This window comes from Sceloporus occidentalis, unplaced genomic scaffold (genome assembly GCF_023333645.1).
Source record: "Sceloporus occidentalis isolate IW3139 unplaced genomic scaffold, rSceOcc1.0.p SCAF_4, whole genome shotgun sequence".
In the NCBI taxonomy this organism is placed as follows: Eukaryota; Metazoa; Chordata; class Lepidosauria; order Squamata; family Phrynosomatidae; genus Sceloporus; species Sceloporus occidentalis.
Window position 1 is genome coordinate 92,202,846 of NW_028316984.1, and position 23,742 is coordinate 92,226,587.

At 41.1% G+C, this 23,742-nt stretch overlaps 1 protein-coding gene across 2 annotated transcripts in view; it reads left to right on the plus strand.

The window, feature by feature from the left end:
* LOC149314347 (CD151 antigen-like) overlaps nt 1-23,742 on the plus strand; it is a 55,885-nt gene that overhangs the window by 8,348 nt on the left and 23,795 nt on the right. For both annotated transcript variants that reach the window (XM_089520911.1, XM_089520912.1), the window contains exon 2: nt 21,127-21,239. In XM_089520911.1, coding sequence (XP_089377037.1) covers nt 21,156-21,239 — 84 coding nt within the window. In that variant the 5' untranslated portion in view covers nt 21,127-21,155. The remainder of the gene's footprint in view (nt 1-21,126; nt 21,240-23,742) is intronic.

The following is a 23,742-nucleotide window of genomic DNA, read 5'->3' on the forward strand; positions in this document are numbered from 1 at the left end:
ATTAAAAAAGAATCACAAATTTTTGTTTTGACCCGTGGGGGGGGGGGTCAAAGAAGCTTCAAACTTGGAAATGCCCTTTCTACCCTAAAGATAATTTTTGGGTATTTTTGAACCCCCAAATTTTGAGGGGCCCTGGGGAACCATAAAATTCATCCTGGGAGGTTGCATGCAGCCTACAAGTTGCTCTTTGTCCACCCCTGCCTTAAACTTTAGCTTAGATTCTGAGAGACACCTGTCATATCATAACTCATATCCTACAGAGGTTTTGTCAGCATTTCATCTGGTCTCATTTAAACATGCTGGAAAAATAATAGAGCAGCAGCATTACCTGGATGTAAATAGGGGGCATCTCTGTGGTGTTTCAAAATCTTCATCCACACCAAACTGAATGTGTTTTAACAAGAAAGAACTGCGTGCCATTTGGACATTCTAGCTGCCTTCACCTATAAATAAGCAATGAATAGATGGCATTTGGTGTTAAAAAAGTGAAGTGGTGAAAAGAAGTTCAGTTGTCTTAAACATTTCAGCCAGAAGACTGTGTACTTCTTTTAGTCTGAGGCCTGTAGTGTAGAAAAGAACTAGGCTTTGAAGTAAACACGTACCTGGTGCCAATGTTTCCAGGCTGCCATTGCCAAGTTGCATCCTTGAAATGTTTGGTGGTGGGGGAGGGAAGAGAAGGGAAAGTCTCGTGAGTTGAAGGCCTGTTTCTCATCTTTGTTTCCAAGACTAGCCTTATTTTTAGTTGGTCAGTTTACATATGGTAATGTCCTCCAATCCTTCTCTAAATGAAAATTTCCCCCCTTTTTAATGGTGCACAGTGGATGAGGCAGGAGAGGGAGAATATTAGAAGTAGGCAGGATAATTTGCTTTGTAGTCTGATACCTTACACTGTCTTTATCACATTCCTCAGTAATTAAAGCCAATGCTGCTCTGTGCAATAAGCCCCAGGAGGATTTGTTTTTCCATTCCACCCTTCCCAGACACCTTGTCCTCTCACCCATTAATTTTGTTCACCTTTGTTCCTCAAGGAAACATACTGCCTTAGAATTGTACAATCCAGCTCCCACAGACTTGCCTAAAATAGCATTTGGGCCTCCTACAATGAAAACAATGCCTCTATTAATTGTTGTTCGGGAGAGTCCCTCCTGTGGAGCAGAGCTGACTTTGCTGCAGCTGTGTTGTGTGAATTTCAAAAATCCCTTGCAAAGAGACAAAGGTAGGAGGTACCATTTGATTCCACTGTTTCCTGTAATAACCCCAGACATACAACCTGTTGTGAGACTCACACCTGCAGCATTTCTCCTTAGCGGTAGCTTGCTTTCCCTCCAGGGCATAAAAAAGGTTTTTTTTACTGCTCCTTCTGTGTTTTTTTTACACCAGTACTTATCTTACACTAGTACACTTTGTATGATCTGTCAAAGTTTATACCACTGTAGTTTGTTTCTGTGCCCCTCTCTTATCAGAATGACTGGTGCTCCTTTATTACACATACCCTCTTCTTACTCTGAGAGCCCAGAGGCATTGTTGGCTTTTACATCTGCTTTCACTAGACGCTTGTCCTTTCTGTGTTGAGCACATCTGCAATTCTTTTGCTGCACTTTGGATCCTGTTCCTTGATTTATAGCACTTAGAGTTAGTTGCTATTACAAAAGGAACAGCCACTGGTGATCTTACATGATTATACCAAGAAAATTCTCTTTGGTGCAAACAAGGGATTTTTTCTCTCCATTTCACCTCAACCACTAGAAATAAGCAAAAACTAAGAATTTTAAAGAAGTTATCAAACACATTGGGATTTTTCCTGTGACATAATTCTGTGGTATGACATAATTCTGTGTATTTCTTTAGTATGACATAATTTACAAACATAGCTTTCTCCAGCATTATCTTTCTAAGAAATTAATATCATTCCACCCACTTGTGCAGCCACAGGATTATTTAAACACAGTGGAAGAAAGCATGCTTGTATTCTTGGAGGATTTGTATTCAGTGATCCCTGGAAAGACTGAGTTTATTTTAAATTGTGTATTCAAGTGGCAGAGTTTTTTGACACTATATGATGAAACTGTCATAGTTCATTGAGTAATACTTTGCTTCTGTCATGAGAAAGTTACTCTTTGATATTAAAGAGAAGCAAAATATATTTAAAATCCAATTCAAAATATATTTTAATGTTACTAAATGTGAGAGAGCCAGAGTGCTGTGGTGGTTGAAGTACTAGCCCAGGACTCCAGGAGACCAGGTTTTAAATTCTTGCTCAGCAAGAGAAACCCATTGGGTGATTTTGGGAAAGTTACATACATGCTCAACCCCAGGGGAAGGCAAACCTCCTCTGAATAAATCTGCCAAGAAAGCCCTTGGAGAGGGTCATCATAAGTCAAAGTTGACTTGAAGGCCCACAACAACTACTAAATGTGACCAGGGAAAATCAGTGTTCTTACAAATGGAATGAACATGGGTGGGGGGAGGAATTGGCCAGGGTACCTCCCTATTTGCATTGGTCCCCTTGTAATTAATCTTAGTAGTTTTCAAAGAAGAAGCCCCATTAGCCTCTTGCAGCATAAAAAGGAGGAAAGACAAGAACAACAACAAAAAAAGTAATGTTGCAGCATCTTTAAGATTAATTATTTTTTATTTTTGCATAAGTTTTTGTGGATATAAACCCACTTCTTCAGATACTTACAGGTTCTCTGTAGGCAAAAATAAAATGATGCTAAAATAAAACCCAATTAATCTCAAAAGTGCTGCTACATTCCCGTTTTCCCTCCCTGTCTTTTCCTCCTTTTTGTTTTGTATTTAATCTGTCAGTCAAAAGGTGATATCTGGTGAAACTCCCCCTGATGGAATGGCTTCCAGTATTGCAAAAGAAGAAAGGACACTCCCACCACATAGACTGTGGCATAGACTGTTACAGCGTGAGGAGATGAGGAGAAAAGTCTTCTAACACAAACTTACACCTGTGACACTATTTTGCCCCCAGATATGAAACTTTACACTATGGAGTTTATCATACCTGAGTGGAACCGCCATGCTCCCGTCGCCCCAGCGTCATCCATCCGCGATGGGAGCCTCCTGTTGGAATCGCTCCTAGCGCTACTAAAGGGGTACGCTTCTGTTTTCATCATGGAAGCATTCTCTTAATTGTTTTAAAAGCGGAGCATTTTAAATAACGGACAAGAACACCCATGACAAAAATGGAAGCATTCCCCTTTCATAGCGCCAGGAGCAATCCCAACAGGAGGCTCCCATCGCGGATGGATGATGCTGGGGCGACGGGAGCATGGTGGTTCCGCTCAGATATGATAAACTCCTATGCCTCACTTGAAGGTTTTGAAGGGGAAATGAATTGCTTCTTAATGTCTTCCTAACAGATGTCAAGATAGATTATTTCTCCCCTTTTATCAATGTTTGTAAATCCCAAAGAAATTATTTTTCACAACAGTGGGACCATTTGAAGAAAATTTCTGATCATACCGTTGTTAGGAGTGGATTTATTTTCAAAGATATATAGGTCAAGGTACATCATTGTTGTACACCACACATCTCTGCATATTTATATAGAGTTATGCATTGACTATGCTGTGCAGCCCTTGCACTGAATGGCAGTGTTGTGCAAGCCAGTACCCATTTGCATGCACAGTGTTTTATGCACAGGTCCACTTGAATTGAATGTGGCTATTTTGCCAATGTCCAACTGTTTACATAGGAGAAATTACACACTTGTAAGATTACAACAGGACACTGTGCTATGTCTTATTATCGAGAGTCTTTTGAAGGCAGATAGCTCTAAAGAATGACCAGAAGGGATTTGAACAGAGACGTTATGGGAGAAGGCAATGAATGCATATTTTCCAGTCTTTGTGATCCTTTATCCATTCTTTGAGTTTGAGGGATATTCACTACTGGCCACTGTATACTATACTGTATATACTTGACTATAAGTCGACCTCACATATAACTCAAGGGCATGTTTTGGGCCAAAATTATGGATTTTGCTATGACCCATAGATAAGTCAAGGTTAAAACTTAGGGGTATATAGCAAAGGATCTGAAGCAAAGCAAAACAATGTCGAAGAACTTTCAAAATTCCAGCAGACATACTGTAACTCTTTGTGCTTAGTCTTAAGACTGGATGGAAGAGAGAGTAGAGGGGGTCAGTGCTTCCAGGACAGATTATACTCTTGCTTTTCACCAGGGGATGGTTTCTTCTATTAAATAAGAGTTGAGATACTTACATTGACTCATGGATAAGTCGACTCAGGTTTTCAGGGCCAATTTTTTTTACCGAATTTCTAGACTTATACATGAGTATATACAGTACAGTAAGCCTGCGCCATACGCGGGTTCATTATAGGCAGTTTCCAGTTTACATGGAAGCCACCAGGAGAACAGGAGAATGGCGACCACACCTGTGGTGCATGCCTACAACGAACATGAGCCCCATTATATGTAATGCATACACACTTTTTGCCTTACGTGGGAGGGTCCAGAACAGATTCCTGCATAAGGCAGGGGCGGACTGTATTTCAGTCTTTTCTAACATGGTTCCCTCACATTACAAGCCTACACTCCAAAGCCTACATTGCCCATGTTCACTATGTGATGGGTATTGTAGTCCAACATGTCTAGAAGGCAGCAGATTAAGGAAGATGCTGGATCCGACAGCACACTAGGGAAGAGACGGCTGTCTATGTTGCTTGATATGCCGGCTGAACTATGGCAGAACAAGTTTCATTTTCCCCCAGCTCAAGCTTTATTGCATTGTTTACTGTGGATACACTGCTACAACCCAGCAACTGAACATTTGTTTTTCTAGTACTGCATCAACCACCAAATGCTATTTAAAAACTTGCTGCAAATCAAGGATGAGGATGAAAAGAAGAGGTGCTGGCTCTGTGGAAATAGATTTTGTAAAAATGTAACTTTGTCAGAGGCTTTAACTGAGGTATGCTTGTATTGTGCACTACAGTCCTTATGCTGCAAAAACAGAATGTCAGACATAAGATTTTTATTAAGCTTTAATCACTTTGTGTAAGGATTTTGGTGGAGTGATAAATGTGCAATCCCCTTGTGTGTATGCTACCTCTTGGTTGCTGATTTGCCAGGGGGAAATATTTTGGAGAAATATATTTTTCATAGGGTCTGAATATGTATTCCCAGAGATAACACTGGATGTGTATTCTCAGAACTACTAAAAAGGTGGGAAGCTCCTGGTGTTTTTAGCAACAGGCCTGTTAATTTTGCTTCTCAGGAGAATTAGTTTTCAGGATCTGGTTTAGTTGGTAATGTTGCTGCTGTAGCAACAGAGCAAGGAAGTGAAGCTCAGGTGTTTTTGTGGGGGAGGAGACCACTAGCCTTGCATTCCTACATATCACAAGTCTTGCTGCATTCAGTACTGTTTACTCCCAAGTAACTGCAATGGAATGGCAACCATAGGATTAGGATAGTTATAATTCTGTTTTGTGTCTGAACACTTCCTTGCCCCCTTTGTCTGATCTGAAAGCAAGGAAACTTGAATGAAGGGGAGGTGAAGGAGCAGAAGTGTTAAGCTGAAGCTCTGAAAAAGGAAACCTGTAGCTGTCCTCACTGCAGTATGTGTTACAGTATATCTTAAAATTGTGTCTAAAACATTTTCTGGTGCACATAAATAATGGATAATCATATTCACTACTGTGGATAATGTCTCTACCTGGTATCTTTTAAAAAAATCTCTTTATTTATTATTGATTTATTTAATATCCTGGCTTTTTTGCCAGTACTGAGAGACAAAGTGGGTTACAAAAATTAAAATACTTACTGACAAAATATATGTCAGTAAAGATATGCAAAAAGTTTTTAAAAAAAACTATCAATAGCACTAAAAGCTATGTAAAATATCCTCATAAATAAAAACAGTACAGCACACTATTAAAAATAATCTTTATGGGATGTAACCAAGGCATGTGTCACTGTGAGCAATGCAGAACACTCTAGGAATCCACACAGAAATCCAGGTTTGGGATTGAATCAAGTAACCTAAACTGCAAAAGTGACTTCAGAGGAACTGTAACCCATTCCAGCATGGCTGAACCCATTCTCTGATCTGTCTTGCAACTGACCAGGAACCCCCCTGTCTTAACAATTGAATTTCATTTTAATTGCCACTTTTTAATTGTACAGTACCGTGTTTTTAGGCTAAGTCACTTTGAGTCCCAATTTTTTGGGGAAAGTGGGGTGATGATGATGATGATGATGATGATGATGATAGTCCAGGGGTGGAGCAATCTGTGGCTCATAGGTCACATGCTGTTTTTGTGACCCTCCACTAATGTGCAATTTTTTTTTGTTTCAAAATGCCAAACAATTATCTTTAGGGTGTGCAGAGGAGATTTCCATATGTTTAGATACCCCTGCTTGTCCAGGGGTCAAAATGAAATGTTGTAAAAATTTTCAAAAATTTTTTTTGCCTTAAAATGTCCCCAAATGCCCTCAAGGGGTGCAGGAAGGCCCCAGACAATGGCGGGCTACAGACGGGCAGGGGAAGACGTCTTGAAGGTGTCTTCCCCTGAATACGGAGCCTCCAGACCGCCCGCCCCGGGGGCGTGGCTAAGGTGGATGGGGCTTCCACACTGGGGGTAGTGAAGACGCCTCACCTGGGGCCGCTTCTTACCCGCAGCTTCCATACTGCCGCCTTGCAGGACGCTGCAAAGAGAGAGGCAGCTTCCGCACGGGCGGCCAAAAACGCGGCTTTTTTTTCTTTTGCCGGCTGGTGGATGCGCAGCTGCGCAGCTGTGGCGGTCAGCACCGGCGGCAGAAAGCGTATGTGCACATTTAAAGCGCCCAGGCCCCTTTAAACTTTTTCCCCCGCCCTACCCAAGAACAAAGGTGGCCTCCTGCCAGCTGGTGATGGCATCCTTGTCTGCTTGCACGTTGCCAGTCTCACTGGCATCATGGATGCCTCCTCTCCTTTGCTCCCCGTGCTCTTGCTGAATCTGCAATGCACAGCCACAGCTGTCGCCGCTGCCACCGCTGCCACTGCTGTCCCCCTGCCATCCCCCATCACCTCCCTTGTACATATGTAAATATTTAAAGCTTTAGTGTTTTTTTATTGTTAGGTGAAAATGGCGCAGGAATGTGTGTAGGGGTTCACTTTAAATTCCAAACTTTCCACAATTCTAGCAGCGCATGTGTACATGTTGCTCTAGGGCAGGGGTAGGCAACCTGCGGCCCGCGGGCCGGATGCGGCCCGGTGAGGCCTTGGGACTGGCCCCAGCCTGGTCCTGCCGCCGATTGCCGCCGGGGTCTTTGGGGGGCAATTGTCTATGAAGCCTCAGAAACATGCATTTATATTAACATTTTTTTAAAAAATCAGCAATTTTTTTTTGCGTGTCCTCCATTTTTTTAAAAAAGTGTCTTCCATTTGAAAATTTTGTCCTACATTTGTCCTGGTTTATTTATATATTTAATTTTTTAAAAAATTATTTAATTATTTATGTTTTGGCTTCAGCCCCCCAGTTGTCTGAGGGACAGCAACCCGGCCCCCGGCTCAAAAAGGTTGCCTACCCCTGCTCTAGGGTTAGGGTTACGAGCATTAAAATAGAGTGCAGCTGTGCCGCAGCTTCCACAGCTGCCTGGCATCTGACGCTACAATTAAAGCCTGACTGCAAACCGTGCATGTCCCGGGACCCCAACTCATTATGTGACGCAGCAGACATGGAGCTTTTAAATGGGCAACTTAAATTAGCAGCGTAACAATTCTGGCGTATCGGTGCAGCAGCTTACATACGGAGATGCGCACGTACACCGCTTATCAAAAAGAAGCGGGAAAAAGCAGCACCTTTTTAATGCCGCTTCTTCCCGCTTGGGGCGTGCGGGCGGCGCGTTCATGACGGCATTCAGGTAAGGGCCGTCTAAAGGCTACACCTTCATGACGTCATGAACACACCCCTTTTTGCCCGTCTGTAACCCGCCAATGTTTGGTGGGCATTTTTTTAAAAAGGTTTTTTCAGGGACAGGTACAAAGTCTTTTGCAGGGCTAATGCAGCCCCTTAGTCTTCCACAGTTGCCATTCTTGGTCTCGCCCATTAGTGTCAGCAGATTCTGGCGCAGAACTGAAACAGCTTTCTTGGATTTAGGTGGAAAGGAAAAATAGATTGGGATGTCATTAGCATGCAGATGATACTAATCTATCTCAATAAATATGTGGCTCTGTCACTGTCCTGTAGGACTTGGATGGGCCCAGAATTTCAAGATGTTTCTGCCACATTTATTTAGAATATTTTACATCCTGTCTTTCTGTCAGTTGATGCTTTATCTAAAAACACTGTGGCTTAAGCAAAATTATCCAATAGTTTAATTCATTTACTTTTTAAAAAAATATGTATTTAAATCAACTAGCATAATGATTAGAGTCAAACAGCTCAAAGAAAGGGCGCAATTAGATTTTAGTGATCAGAAAAGGCCCAAGAGAGAAAATGTATTTTTGTTTTCTTGGTTTCTAAATGGTACCAAATTTACCTAGGCAGGGCTTTTGAGAGCCTGCCAGAAACTAAACAGTTCTTGTTACCAACTTCTTCAGGTCTGAATGTGGAGCTACTTGGACCAAAAAGGCTTCTGTCAGTGACCTCCATGGATGGGAAAATTTGTATGAGAGAGAAGATACTCAGAGATTGTGGTCCTAAGCTATCTAGGGTTTGTCTTAAAAGACCAGGCTCCCTGTTCAGTGCTGTGTTTGTGAAGACTGAAGCTGTGTCCTTACGGATTATGGAAAGAATATCTCCAGCCTTGTCAAAGGAATCCCATTTGCACAACAAGTGTGGTCAGAAGCAAAACTGCAGTATCCTGTTCTTAAAATTTGAGTCACTTTCTAATTCATTATCCTTTTCTGTGCTCAACCACCAATCCTGTTTTCATTTCCAAGATATTCATTTTTCTTCTTCTCCATGTCTATGGCTGTCCATTTAACCCGGTGATCACCTACCTTTCCCTCTCTTCCTGTGATACCTCTCTCATTCTATTCATCAGTGTTTCCAGGAAGTGTTTAAAGACTTTTGCCAGGTGTGACTTTTGTGAATCGCACTCACACTCTCTATTCTTATCCTTTCTTGTGTGGTATAAATTCTTGGATTGCAGTCGGGTTTATAGTGTTTTAATGTGATTTTAAACTGTTTTTAAAACTTTTTTGTAAACATTTTTAATTTGTTGTTTTGGAAGCCTCCTGACCTGGGAGAAAGGCAACATATACATACACACAGCGGGCCTCCCACATTCTCTGGAGTTAGGGGCAAAGAACCCCTATAAAAGGGGGGAAAGCATAAATTTAAAAAATTTAAAACCTGAGAGAACACTTCTATAGGAATCTCTTGGTTCTCCAGGGCAACTCTGTGGTTAACATCTGCTGGAACCTGACCATAGAACTGAGCGGGAGGACCTACAAATGCCTAAAAAAGTGTTCTCTCTACGAATCTCTATGTCTTCCAGTGTGATATTTGGCAGACATTGGCCACAGAGTTGTGCTGGAGGATCTAGAGATGCCTAGATAGAACATATTAATCAAATCTGCAAAAGTCAAAGCAACTAATATGGAAGGCCGACTGTAAATAAATCTTGCTAGCAGCCATGTGAAGTGCTCTATAGTAGGCTAGTAGCAATGCATTAGCTTTATTTAATGAAAGTGACTGCAGTTGGATTGGGTTTGGCAAAGTTACCAGACTGAAAAGAATAACTGTTGTAGGTCTCTAGTCTTGATGCTTCAATGAAGGATGCTAGTTCAGTCTTATTGTTATATTAACCTTTATTTATATAGCGCTGTAAATTTACACAGCACTGTACATACAATCTGTCTTCTCTCTTTTTTCTGTTCACCCCATTCATCTTAGTAGCTGCTGTGAAGTGGTTCTGCATTTCACTGGTGTAAAGTGCTTTTAGAATGAAAAGGGCTTTATTTAATACGAGGATGTTCTGTGCAGTGAAGCTTCCACCATTCACCCTGTTAGAGCTGCCTCAGAGTCTGCCTTCCCAATATAAACACAACGGAGCTGACTATCTCTTTATGTTCTGCTGCTCTCACTGTAAGATGATATTATTTGAGTGTATTTGACTTACAGGCAAAGAGAGTACTGTGGGAGTGTATCTGGGAAGGCAGACTCTGCCTCGAATTTTATTGCTCTGCAGCACATAGAAAGCACATTTTAAAAGTGTTTTGTTTGAAATTCTCCTTAAAATTGTTTTCTTTTTGTTGGCTGAACAGTTCCTTAGAATGGTGCCTAGTTCAGAGGGAGATGTATGTCTAAAAGATATCTGTAGAATGTGAAATAAAATATTTGCTGTTTGCTGAATCATACTCTGAGCTATGTGTTTAAAATAGAGGTCAAACAACTGGAGTCTTCAGGACCAAATCTGTGGTGCTGAGGTGGCACATTACGGCTACATTGCCAGCCTAGTAGTGAGAGAGGAGATACTATATCTGCTAACAGGATTTGCTAGGTGGCCATATTTGGTGGCAGGGTTTGAGCTTTTGCTGATTTTATTAACCAAGGAGCTCTCCAAGAAATGTAGCTGCTTAGAACAAGAAGTGATGTCTGTACAACAAGATCCTATAATATGGAGGATGTCAAGTGGTAGCCCAAGTCCTCCTCCTCTTCTTCCTGAGGTGGGAAGAGATGTTTGATATTGAACCTGCCTTTGCAGCAGCCATTGCCATCATAACCATGGAGTCCATCGGCTGCCACCACTTCTGCCTTAATGTAAGGAAGAGGACCAGCTTCATGGTGGCTATCCATAAAGATAAGCTGTTTGTTTTGCATTGCTGGCGCCTTTCAAAAATAAAAACTAAAACCATAAATATAACCAATTATTAAAATTGCAAGAAGAAGACACTAAAGTTGTGGTAAAGAAAACAACTACAAAGTCCAATGACAGCACTAAACTTTTATTTTTTTGTGTAGAGACTTATTAAAACTGATAATATCTAGTGATCGTGGCTGTCCCGGTATAAGGCACAGATAGACAGAAGAGTGTTCCTCTTCTCTCTCCCTCTCTTTTTATTCCTCTGTTTTGTGACGGAGAGAGGAAAGGACCATTTCTCCATAGCAAAGCACATATTTTGCATGCAGAAGATTTCCAGTATAATCATCAGCACTGCCAAAGCTTGGAATTCCCTTTACTTGAGATCTTGGGATAGTTATGAATATACAGAAGTGGGCTAGATTGACAAATGATTTTTATTCTCTATATGACATATTTTATGTTCTAAGTTGAACAGATTATCTGTAACAATTTTCAGAGGGGTAGCCATCTTAGCCAGTTGCAGCAAAAACGACAGAGCTTTGTATCACATTAAGAACTAACATGTTTATTGTATAAGCTTTCACTCACAACATGTATCTGATGAAGAGGACTATAGTCTAAAAACCTATGCCTGAGTACCTCTGTGAATGATCATAAAATCATAGAATCATAGAGTTGGAAGAGACCACAAGGGCTATTCAATCCAACCCCCTGTGATGCAGGAACACAAATCAAATCACCCCTGACAGATGGCCATCCAGCCAATGTTTAAAGACCTCCAAAGAAGGAGAAACCACCACTTTCCAAGGCAGTGTGTTCCACTGTTGAACAGCTCTTACTGTCAGGAAGTTCTTCCTAATGTTGAGGTGGAATCTCTTTTTCTATAATTTTCTTATTATTTCGTTCTCTTGTGGTGTAATTTCTCTCCCTAGTCATTGTGAAATTGGAATGTTTGGGAGGGGCAAGCACAAGTGAAGAGCCATAAAGATAAGTGATCTAATTCCACACCCGGGCTTCAACCTGCAGATCTTTGCAGATACTATCTTCTAGGACAGTGCTTTTCAGGCTGTCTGGTTATTTTTTCCCTAGTATGTGCCAGGGATGGGTATCATATTCGTGCCCACCAACAACATTTTTTTTCTTTCTTCCTTGGAAATTTGCCAGGGACCAGCAGGCAATGCCTCAGGGACTGGCACCAGTCTAGGGACCATCTCTTTGAGAAGCACTGTTACAGAATTTTATCCAAATGAGAAACTCTCTGCATTTTGATCTGAGTCCAGCAAAAGAGAGAACATTGGAGTCCTTTGCAGATGTCAATCTGCTGTTTTGACCATATAGGCAATGTACTGAGACTGGAAGAACAAGACTTCCACCTCTTAGGAGCAGGAGATTAGAAGATACAGCTTTGACTTTTTAACAATATTTGGTTAGTAAAGTATGTGTTCTGTTTTTGTTCTGCCTTGTCTTCTGAATGCCCACTGAAACAAAATTTCCTTAGCCTTTGTTTCTTAAGCTTCTGATTCTTTGTGTTTAGATCTAACCTCAAGGTAGGTTAAGAAGAAATAGCTTTAGGACCTGCTTTCTTTGTTGCTGAACAAGTAGAGGCAAGTGTGCGAGGCAAGGTGTGTGTGTGATTAAACAAATGTATACAGTCTATAATTATATGATTATGTGAACATGTGAGCCTGCAGAGTAGGTGCATGCTTGCCAGTAATTGCCAACGGTCCTCAAAGTTGGCGCAACATGCGGCTCTCAAGTCTTCATGCAGTCCAACTGAGAGAGGACCAAGTCCAAAATTTGTCCTGCCTCTACAATGACCTCTTTATGGGTGGTTGTGGGCAAATCACTTGTTCTTTGCCTCTGCCCCCATTTCTCATGCTCAAGATAAATGACAGTATGTTTTGGAAAAGCCTGTACAAATATGCTGTGTAAAATACAAAACAATAAATAAATAAATTTTCACTGATACATTTAGAAGAGGAATGTGTGCTTTTGTGTTTCTCCTGTTAGCTAGTGTCTGGTCTATTACTTTTCACCTCTATAAGTTTAGGGATGCAATCCTCCCATTTTTTTCAACCTTTTTACTGCAACTTTATATGCTCTGCATCAAATTTTGATTACATTGTATCATTGCTTGGAAAGGTTATACAGTCAGCCCTCCTTAACTACAGATTCAACTATCCATGGTTTGAAACTATTTTTAAAATATATAAATTCCAAACAGCAAACCTTGATTTTGCCGTTTTATATCAGGGACACCATTTTGCTACACTGTTGTATTTAATGGGATTTAAGCATCCATGGATTTTAGTGTGTGTGTGTGTGTGTGTCCTAGAACCAAACTTGAGTGAATAACAAGGGCCCACTCTAATTTTTTTGAACTACAACTCCCAGAGCTCCTCAGCCACATTGTTTGCTTTCTAGCTGAGGCTGGCTGAAGTATGATAAAGGTGAGGAGGAACAAGCCTCTTATCTTCTGCAGCAAACAAAAAAGTAAAGTGGGGAAACCCTTTAGGTCTGTGGATGCTAGAAATGGGGTTGTTGCTTCCAAAAACCTGAAGAGCCTCACTTGGGGTGCTCTCTTCAGGCCTGCCATTTTCTCTTTTAGTCTTTGCTCAGTTGCTGATTGAAAAGCCCCAAAGACTTACATTTCTTTCTGGCAGGAGAGCTGTTCACGAGTAGCTGGAATTGGCTTAGTTAGTGATCTCTTCCATGACTTCTGTGAACATATTTCTCAATAACGCTGATGTTGCCTGCAGGTCTTTTATAGTCTTGCTAATAATGCACATCTTGTGATACATATAAACAGCTCGGGAGAATTCTGCATGTTGTGCTTTGCATAATCTTGTGCTGCTGAATTGATAACTCAGCCCTTGTACACCAAATGAGAACATAATGAAATACATGCTGAACAGGTGGGGCGCATTCCAGAACACCCAAAATCTTCAGGAACTTCATGAGCCATCTGGAGTTATTGGTATCTATTTTTTTTTCCACATGGAGGTAGTGTTGTGGTTTGGAATGAGTGTGTTGACTGGTTTGGTGGATGGCTGAGTCCTCAACCTCAGCATAGGGTTGAAGCAGCTGCCCATGGTGATCTGTCTCAGATCTGTGATTTCATTTCCTCCCTATTCCTAAAGCTGCGAGCAGAGAGAATTACTCAGTGTTGAGGCTATGCTGGGACTTGCTTGCTCAGGAAACTTGCATTCTATGTTCTTCTTTGTGGTCTAGAAAACATCCAGGGGTCATACAGCAAAGTATAGTAACAGTACAGTAACGAAATCTGCAAAACAGCCATACCTTTATGGGGCCAACAAAATGCACAAAATACATGATGCAAGCTTTTGAAGTTCCACTGGCTTCTTCATCAGGCATTGGGAATCAAAGAGTTGCTAATAAAGTTTAAATTTTATTTCCTGGACATTACAACTCTTTGTCTCCCAGACCATCTGAACTGAGTACAACAATAACAACATCTTGTCAAAATGTAGGCTTGTGGCTCCAACATCGGAATTTTTTTCTTCTATATGATTTTTAACACATTTGTCTGATGAAGAAGCCAGTGGAGCTTCAAAAGCTTGCATTATGTATTTTGTACATTTTGGTTGGCCCCATAAAGGTATTTCTGTTTTGTGGATTTTGGATGTTATTACACTTTGTGGTCTCTGTGACTTGCACATAGGACTAACTCACCCTGCATAAGATCAGAGGCCCTTATCCTGCTGTTGACAGCACCATTCTCAGTTTTTTCACCCTGTAAGCAAGCAGAGGGGCACTGGGAAAAGAGTTTTCTCCCTGTTCATTCTGACTTATATTTAAACCCTCTCCCCACCCTTTACATATGGAAAAGTATCTGTTGGTTGAAAGGATCTATGCAAAGTCCAACATGTGGTTTAAGAGCTATGTAATCATTTCATTTAACTTAACTGACAACTCAATCCACAAGTGAACCACTATTTATTCTTTCTTTCTACAGTCCCAACCTCTAGTAGTGAAGTCAGTGTAGGTTGAGTAGAGATTTGGGCCTAGACTCAGTGATCATACTCTTTCTGAGCCTAGTGCTGTGTGGGGATCCATTCTATGTACACTTTCAGCTTTCAATTTTGATATGTTAAGTGGGCATAATGGCCTTGATAAAAGGTATTTCATTTAAGAAGGAAAAATTGTCTTGGTGGTATTTAACATGTAGTTTGCTCTACTTGTGCTGTGGCAGTGTGCCTAAAGTGAAGAGCCTTCTTGCTATGTTTCTTTTGATATTCTGTAATTTGCAATATTTACTAATGTTTCCTCTATTTTGGGTCAGTAGTGAAAGTGTTACCCTACAGTAGAATTTCCTGTTGAGTGAAGTATTCAGCATCCCAAGAACCCCTTTCAAAGGGAAATTTCCAGTCCTCATGAATATGAAGACCAATTTAAGATTGTGTGTGAAATAACTTGCTGAATCTCAAAAACCTGAGGAGGCAAACATTAGGATTTCCATGAGACTAAGTGCAAGGCATTTCTGCTTTCTTCTCTTGTAGAAGCAGAGTGAAATATGCTAAACAAACAAAATAATATTTTCCTAAATTGTCATATAGGTTTTTTTAATTGAAGAACCCAGATTTCCTTGGCTGGTTTAAGTTTATTGTAAAATTTTAGCAGGTTGACCTTAGGCACTATGCTAGTTGGGGAATTTGTAGTCCAAAAAGTAACTTTTCCAAGCTTCTATACAGCTTTAGTGTTGGGCTGTGCATAAGAGAGGCACTTGCTCCTCCACAGTACTATGGGGAAAATCTTCCTTATCTTACTGATGGCAAAGAAGAAGAAGAAGAAGAAGAAGAAGAAGAAGAAGAGGAAGAAAGCAGTGAGACATTGTTGCTTACATAGTATGTTTATTTTCCAACAGCTCTCCTCTCATTTTGCCAATTTAAATGCAAGGGCAGCCTTGTTATACTAAGAGATGCTGTTTCTGTCTAGGACAGCTGGAGACAGCAGTGTTTGTTCTGTGATTCATTGGCTATCAGCCCTGCATAAATCAACATGGTTCATAAACCTCCTGCTGCTCTCTGTCTACAACTCTTAAACCAATGAGAGCTCTCTTTCTTCCTCCCCCTTTACTTTCTTTAACTACCTCTTCACTATTCTCCTTCTTTAACAAACAGAACTTCATTGAATGATCAGAAGATTCTAGTCTGATGTAGTCTGATGCTTTGGGAAACTGGTGTTAGAGAGGATGTCACACAATGGGGTTGTTCTCACTAGGTGAAACCCCGCGTTCTGAATCGAATCCAAGGAGTGGCGTTCCTATCAGGATCCGATTTAAACCTAGAACGGTTCTAGAGCAACCCGCAATCGTCCCCACTACAAATCGAATTGTAGAGCGGAATAACATTTTGAATCAAGTTTTCCTCATTTAACGCGTGTTAAAAAAACACTAGGGTCTGACCTACGTTTTTCCATTGATTCGATTTAGGAACCGGAGCATTTAAATAGGAACGACAGCCTTTGAAATTGCGTTAGATGAATGGGAGGAGCGGAGTGCGATGGGGCTGTCCTTGGGGGAGTTGCCCTTTCTGTCCCCATCCGTCTGGCTGTCGCCATTTTTGCTTCCCTCACCCCTTTGTCCGCTGTGGTCTTTCAATAAGAGATAAGGATTATTTTTATTTTTTATTTTAATGGTTTACAGGCGCTTAATCTCTTCAGCGCTTTAAACACCTGAAGTCCCGGCTGCTCAAGGCTTCCCCCGGTGGATTGCAACCTCCCCTCTGTGTGGGGAGAGCCCATTTCTAATGGAGGAGAGGCAGGAAGGGAAGGCTCCTCTCAAAGAGGCATTCCCTGCCCGCTTGGGCACTGATCTCACCCAGGCAGGGAAGGGAAGGCTCCTCGCGAGGAGGCATCTGATCTCACCCAGGCAGGGAAGGGAAGGCTCCTCGCGAGGAGGCATCTGATCTCGCCCAGGCAAGGAAGGGCTCTGATCAATGGGGGGGGGGGATAGAGCCTTTCTCTCTCCCTTTTTCAAATGGAATCTGCCTTCTCCTCCAACCCTGGAAAGAGAATCTTTGGGAAGAGTGCTCCCTCCCTGCTTTTCCAGCAGCCTCCTTCATTGATCTCTGGGCTCTCTGAAGGGATTCTCCCATAGTTCCTCTGGAAAGAGCTTCACTTTGCCAGAAGCCTCTCCCATTGATCTCTGTGCTCTCTGAAGGGATTCTCCCTGGCTGTCAATGAAATGGAAATGATGCCAAAAGATAAATCGCTTCCAAATATTCCGGATTAACGTTACGTCATTCTGACGTACTATTGATTGACAGCTCCAAATAAGGTATGGAGGAGAAGAATCGCTTTATTTAAACACCGATTTCATGCCAAGTAGGAACGCTTGCAGGTAAAAACTTCGATTTAAATAACCAGATGGGAACGATGAACAAAGCGATTCGGATAGCGGGATAAGAACAGTGTTATTTTGAATCGATTTTATTAAAAACGTTGTATTTTAAATCGTTTCAAATCTTAAGTGAGAACAACCCCAATATCCTGCATAGTTCTGAGACATTGTTAGGTGATTGCAGATCAAGGAAACTACCCAGTAAATTAATGTGCATTAGCTGGATGTAGCATCTTCAAAGTACAGCTACTATGTATCTGTGCATCTCAAGCTATCTGATGTGTGGGACAAAAGTCCCCACCCCACCCCACCCTGTCGTGTGCCAGGATCTGGTACCATATTTGTGGCCATTGGCTACAATTGTTTGTTTCTTTCCTTAAAACTTGCCAGGCATTGGCAGACAATGATTGTGGACTAGTATTGTTCTGTAGACCATGACTTTGATTATGAAGGTCTAGCCAATTTGTCTATGTCTGGTAAGCTATTTGGATTAGATCCATGTTTATCTAACACAGTTGGCCCTCTGTATCCATGATTCAACCATCAATGGCTTGAATTTTTTTTAAATTCACAAAAGCAAACCTTGCTGTTTGCCTTGTTATATAAGATACCATTTTACTACCCCATTGTATATAACAGAACTTGAGCATCCACAGATTTTGGTATCCATAGGGGGTCCTGAAACTCCAGCAGATACCAAGGACCCACTGTATAAGAGTGGCCATATACACCCTGTGGGCTACTTGTGTAACCCAATTTTGAACTCCTCTTGGATGCTGTATTGCTGTCTGTGGATGCTGTATCTCTGGAGGGGGGATTGTTTTTTTTTAAAATCCCATTGAATTTTTTACAGCAGAGTGCTCATCAATACAGTGAAAAATGTCATGCGGGGAGAGGGGAATTCTAATGTTAATTTCTTTTTTTTTAAAAAACTTGGAAGTTAACTTTTAAACACTTCTGGATTAAAGAAGATATGTTTATGGGGGTGGGATGCATCCTATCTTGGGTTTTGTGATAGCCAAAATTGGCTTCTGGACCCTCTTAAGTGGTGTCCATACCTGACTTAATAGTTGCCCCCAGAAGAAAAAATGACAGAACATTGTTAATTTGTTAGTTTTCTTAAATGGGTGAAGTTTTAAAATGATAATATAATGTAATATAATGGGGTGGCATATACCTTTGGGGATCCTTTATTATGAACTCTGCTAATTAGGATGCCCCCAGCCAACTTCTTCTGGTCCTAGGAAATCTAGTTAGTGGTGAAATATGATGAGTTGTACTCTTAAGGATTTGGAGAGAAACAAGTTCCTTGCCCTGTTGTACCCTATAGATGTAGCATCAACCCAGCTATTCACCTTCTTAGCATGGCACACAGGAGAGAAGAACTAGACTCAACTCATTATAGAAGAGGAGTGGTTAGCACCACTGGAAAACTGGATAGCAGACTTTTGTGAAAAATCTTTTCAGGTTTGCATAAAACGTTTTTTGATGTTACATCCGATATTAACAAGAAGGTAGCCACAAAAGTTCAATAATGTGACATATTTTATAGCAGAAATGCTCAAAAAGTTGATCTGGATCTCTTTAACTGTTTTGGACCAAGTATTTTTGATGTCCATTTATGTTATAATAGCAACTAAATTACCTTTCCCCAAATTATAATGCTGAATGGAGAAAGCTTGAAGAGTAGATTTAGTTTTGTTACTCAAAATTCCTAGGCTCAGAATCATTTAATTCTGAGTTTGTGTTTTGCACCTGGCTCAAGCAGGTGGATGCTGGAGTTCTTGAAAGAACAAGTCTGAAATCTTCCCACCATTCTTGTATGTAATGATGACACTCTGCCATAAGACAAGTCTTACCTCCCCAAGATAGTTCTGCATGTTCTTTTTTGTATCTTGATGTGGGGCATTGACAGAAGTTAATATTGGCATTACATATGATAAAAATCTGTTTACAGTTGAATTTTATAGTAGTCTTGCTGCAGGATTAATCTTGCAATTGCTTTTCTTGATAATGAAATATTGTTGAAATTGAGCCCTTTTAATTAAAAAGTAAGTTTTTCCTTATTAAGAAATGCTTGTCTTAGTGGAGTACATAAAACGAAGTTCTAGGGAAACTATCAGTATTTAAACTTGTTGTCTCTTCTGATTTTTTTGTGCCGCCTGAAGGTTATTTCAGACTTACTCTCACATGTTCTGACTGGCCTTATCTATTGGTTGCATATGTGTAGGAAACTATGCACAGTTCTCAGAGCAAGATTTCTGGCCTAGTTTCCACCATTCCTCCTGTAGCCCCTTGCAAGGGGTGGGTGCTGGGAATCTTCAGAGCTAAAGAAAGTTACTTGTTTGGTCTACAACTCCAAGAATCCACCCGACTCCAGACTCAGGTTCTGGGTATTAACAGAAAATGCTTAGAATCTTTAAAACAAATAAGAACCAAAAGCTATAATTCTCAGTTTTCTATGTAGCCATGAAAGTCAAATCAGTCTATTTTCTTAACACAGATGCCTCCTTTTAGTGGCTGATATGACTGAATTATCTGTTCTCTAGATAAACGTGTTTCTGTTCCAGGTACAGTAAATCTCTCATCTTTTATAGACAGTAAATCTATATGGGTAAAATAGATTGCAGACGGATGTTTGAGAGCACCAAGGCACCTGTGTACAATGGAAATTTTTCATGATGACTGGGTTGTCAGGAAGCCAAGAATGGAGCCTTGTTGTTTTCTCCCAGATACTATCTTAGATGTATGCTGTCAGTTCTGAGCCTCTCCCATTGCTTGTAGACACAGCCTGCTGCCAACTCTGCTATGTCAGTGTGTGTGTAATGGGCCACAGAGACAGACTGAGATGGACCAGCTCTGGCGATGGACAGAGCTTGGGAAAATGATCCTTTAGTCTACAACTCCCAGAATCACCTGGCCAACATGGCTACTGGCCATGCTGGCTGAGGAATTTTGGGAATTGTAGTCTAAAGGATTTTTACCAAGCTCTGGACTCATTCATCTCATGGCGTTTCTTCCAGTATAATGTTCCAGTCTCAGGAAGTTGGCATAACCTCCGGATGGGAGGAATGCAAAATAAAGTACTTGTGTGGAGCAGTCTCCTGATTTCATTGTAAATGCAGGGATCAATTGTTCTTTCTCATTGTCCATTACCAGTAGAAAACATTACCAGGGCACATTTTTACATATTAATTCTAGCTTTTAGGTCATAATTCAAAGTGCTGACAGGACTGGCCCAGAATTTTTTTTTTGCCTGAAGGAAAACACAAAATATCACCCTCCCTACTTCACTTATACAACTGGAAGGTGCTAGAACGCTATGCTTCACCTCAGCTCAGCACTGCAGGCTGGCATATGGCAAGTCATGAGAAATACACAGCTCTGTCTGTCAGCAAAAGGGAGCAGCCAGGCGATTGCCACTGCTGCGTTTTTCATAGTTCTTTTTAGGTGCCCTCCTCATTCTGCCTAATTGGTGGGGCTGGTGATAATTTATAAAACTTTACATCACCTCAGTCTAGTATACTCTGAGGAATTCGTTTGAAATCCCATACCCATTAATGCCAGTGGGGGAAGCTTCTCTTTGCCTACCATTAAGTTGGCATCATACTGTAAATACTGGAGAAGTAGATTAGACCCTTCCTATCATGGGGAACTTTTAAACCCAGAGCTTGGAAAAGTTACATTTTTTGCAGAATAACGTACACAACCCCACAGTTGGCATGACCAGGGAAGGGGTTTGAGGATTATAGTCCAAAAATGATGTTTCTAAGCTCTGATCAGACCTAGCCTGGATCTGATGCTTCCTATTTGTATCCATGTGGGCCTGTGGTATTACTATAATTTTCTTTGCAGATATTTTCTCCTCAGCAGTAACTATTCAGAGGCCACTTAATACAGGGGAAAGATAGCAAAAGAATGGGGGGATTGTTGCACTTTGGCTAACAAATGGGTGGTATTCTAATATAATTTCATCTTCTTTTCTCTGTCAATGTTAGTTTTCTCACAGTTTTGATCAGTTGTGACAATGCGTGAATACAGTGAAAACAAGGAAACATGTGGGACCATCTGTCTCAAATACCTGCTGTTCATCTTCAACTTCTTTTTCTGGGTAAGGAGCCACCTGCAATCATTTTGTGTACCTCGCTGTTTCATGCTATGAGTTTGGGGTATCCTGTATCTTGTAGCATGGGGGTAAGTAGAACAGATTTGTTGGTCTTCTATATTATTTTAAAGGCAACAATAAATCTCCCTACCATCTGCCTCAAAATAAGTAGATGTAAATTCAACATCATTCAGACCATTTAGAGCCAATTTATAATTTCATGAAATAAACAAACCTCCTAGTACACTTTGACTTTAGAGTGCAGGTTGGGAGTAGCATGTTTGAATGCTGTCTCCATAAGAGAAATTCCTTACACACATAAAACTATTGCAGTAACTTGGAACTCTACTTTCTAATATGCTGGCTTTCAGAGTTGTTGATTGACATAGACGATAATAGGGCAGTTTTCAAATACATTCTCAAGCGATAGAGTTCTGGAGGGCTTCCCCAATTTTTCTCATGGCTCCCTTTAGGAGTGACAAGCAAACTTTCCTGCTATAGCCTTTGAACATGTGTAGCACTTGCTAGAGGTGACGCAAAAACAAATAATCAATTGAAGGTGGGAGAAATTAGTTTCTGACCCTTCATTTTTACCTAAGAGTCTTTTTATAAGCTACCTGCTTGTTTCTCATTACTGCTTGTGTCAAATTACTTGTGATGCCTACTGCCAGTATTTGGAAGCCAATGGTTTGTGGACTGGCATCAGTCTAGGGACCACCATTTTGAGTAGCACTGATCTAAAGAACTTTCTGAGGTGATTAGAGATTCTGACACAGGAGCTGAAACAAATGTTGTTGTCATTCATTGCAAATGGATTGGACATCTTTTAAGAGATTCTAGAAACATGTAAAGTCAAAGGCTTTCATGGCCGGCATCCATAGTTTTTTGTGGGTTTTTTGGGCTATGCGGCCATGTTCTAGCAGAGTTTCTTTCTGACATTTCGCTAGCATCTGTGGCTGGCATCTTCAGAGAATTCTTTGCCTGGAAAAATTGGGTGCATATATACTTTGTGAACCTGGGAATGCAGGAGTGATTTGTATGTGTATTGTTCTGTGTTGATGGCTGGCCTCAGCCTGGGAGGCTAATGCAAAAGACCGCAGCTGCAGGAGTTTACCGCATACCATGCAGCTGCGGACAAGTCTACATAGGGACCACCAAATGCAGTGTGCAAACAAGAATCAAGGAACATGAGAGACACTGCAGACTGGGCCAGCCAGAAAAATCAGCAGTAGCAGAACATGCCACAAACCATCCTGGGCATAAAATACTGTTTGAAAACACCAAAGTTCTGGACCATGCCAACCACTACCATGTCAGGATGCACAGGGAAGCCATTGAAATCCACAAACATCTGGACAATTTCAACCGGAAAGAAGAAACCCTTAAAGTGAACAAAATTTGGCTACCAGTCCTGAGGAATAGCAAAATTAAGACTCAGCAGATGCAAATGCGAAGCCATTCAGAGTCAGGGGCTTTCCCAGCAGATAATGATCACCAATTAGCAGACATTAATCCTCGTTTGCATTAGCCTCCCAGGCTGAGGCCAGCCATCAACACAGAACAAAACACATGCAAATCACTCCTGCATTCCCAGGCTCACACTGTATATATGCACCCAATTTTTCCAGGCAAAGCATTCTCTGAAGATGCCAGCCACAGATGCTGGCGAAACATCAGAAAGAAACTGCTAGAACATGGCCACATAGCCTGAAAAACCCACAAAAACTATAGTCTAAAAACAGCTTGGCTAGACTATGGGCCCGAACAGACAGGCCAAAATAAAGCTGCTTTGGGCTACTTTGGAGGTATGCTGTTTAAATGATGCATTCATCCTAAGAGGCCAGAAGCTGCGCCAAAACCATGCTCCAATCCTAAGGAGCTGCACAGCTGCACAGCTTTGGTGCAGTTTCTGGCCTCTTAAGATGTGTGTGTCATTTAAACAGCATACCTCCAAAGTGACCCGAATTAGCTTTATTTTGGCCTGTCTGTTCAGGCCCTATGTACCACACAATACCAAATAATGCAGACGTGGTTCTGTCAGAGATCACATATCTTTCCATGTTGTTGTTCTGGTCCTAATAAAGACTTGTGTGGTAGTCAAGGATTAGGAGTGGAAATGCTACTTCACTTGGGTGTCACCAAAATCTGTAAGAGCCTCTTTATCATGGGATCCTATAGGGTAATGCTACTGAAAGTGGTGGTTCATGGACTAGTATCAGTCTGTGAATGATTAGCTGCTGGTCACTGGAGAGTTTCTAGGAAAGAAAGAGAACTCTAGCCAATAGGTTCAAATATGGTACTGTTTTTGTCATACTGGGGAAAAGGTTTCTAATCTCACACATCAGATCACTTAAAAAGCACTGCTACAGGAGAGCTTGGTGAATGCAATGAGTAAGCCTGAGGGCAGGGAACCGTCTAACTAAAAGTTTGTATGTACAGCGCTGTGTAAATTTACAGCGCTTTATAAATAAAGGTTAATAATAATAATAATAATAATAATAGTGATGTT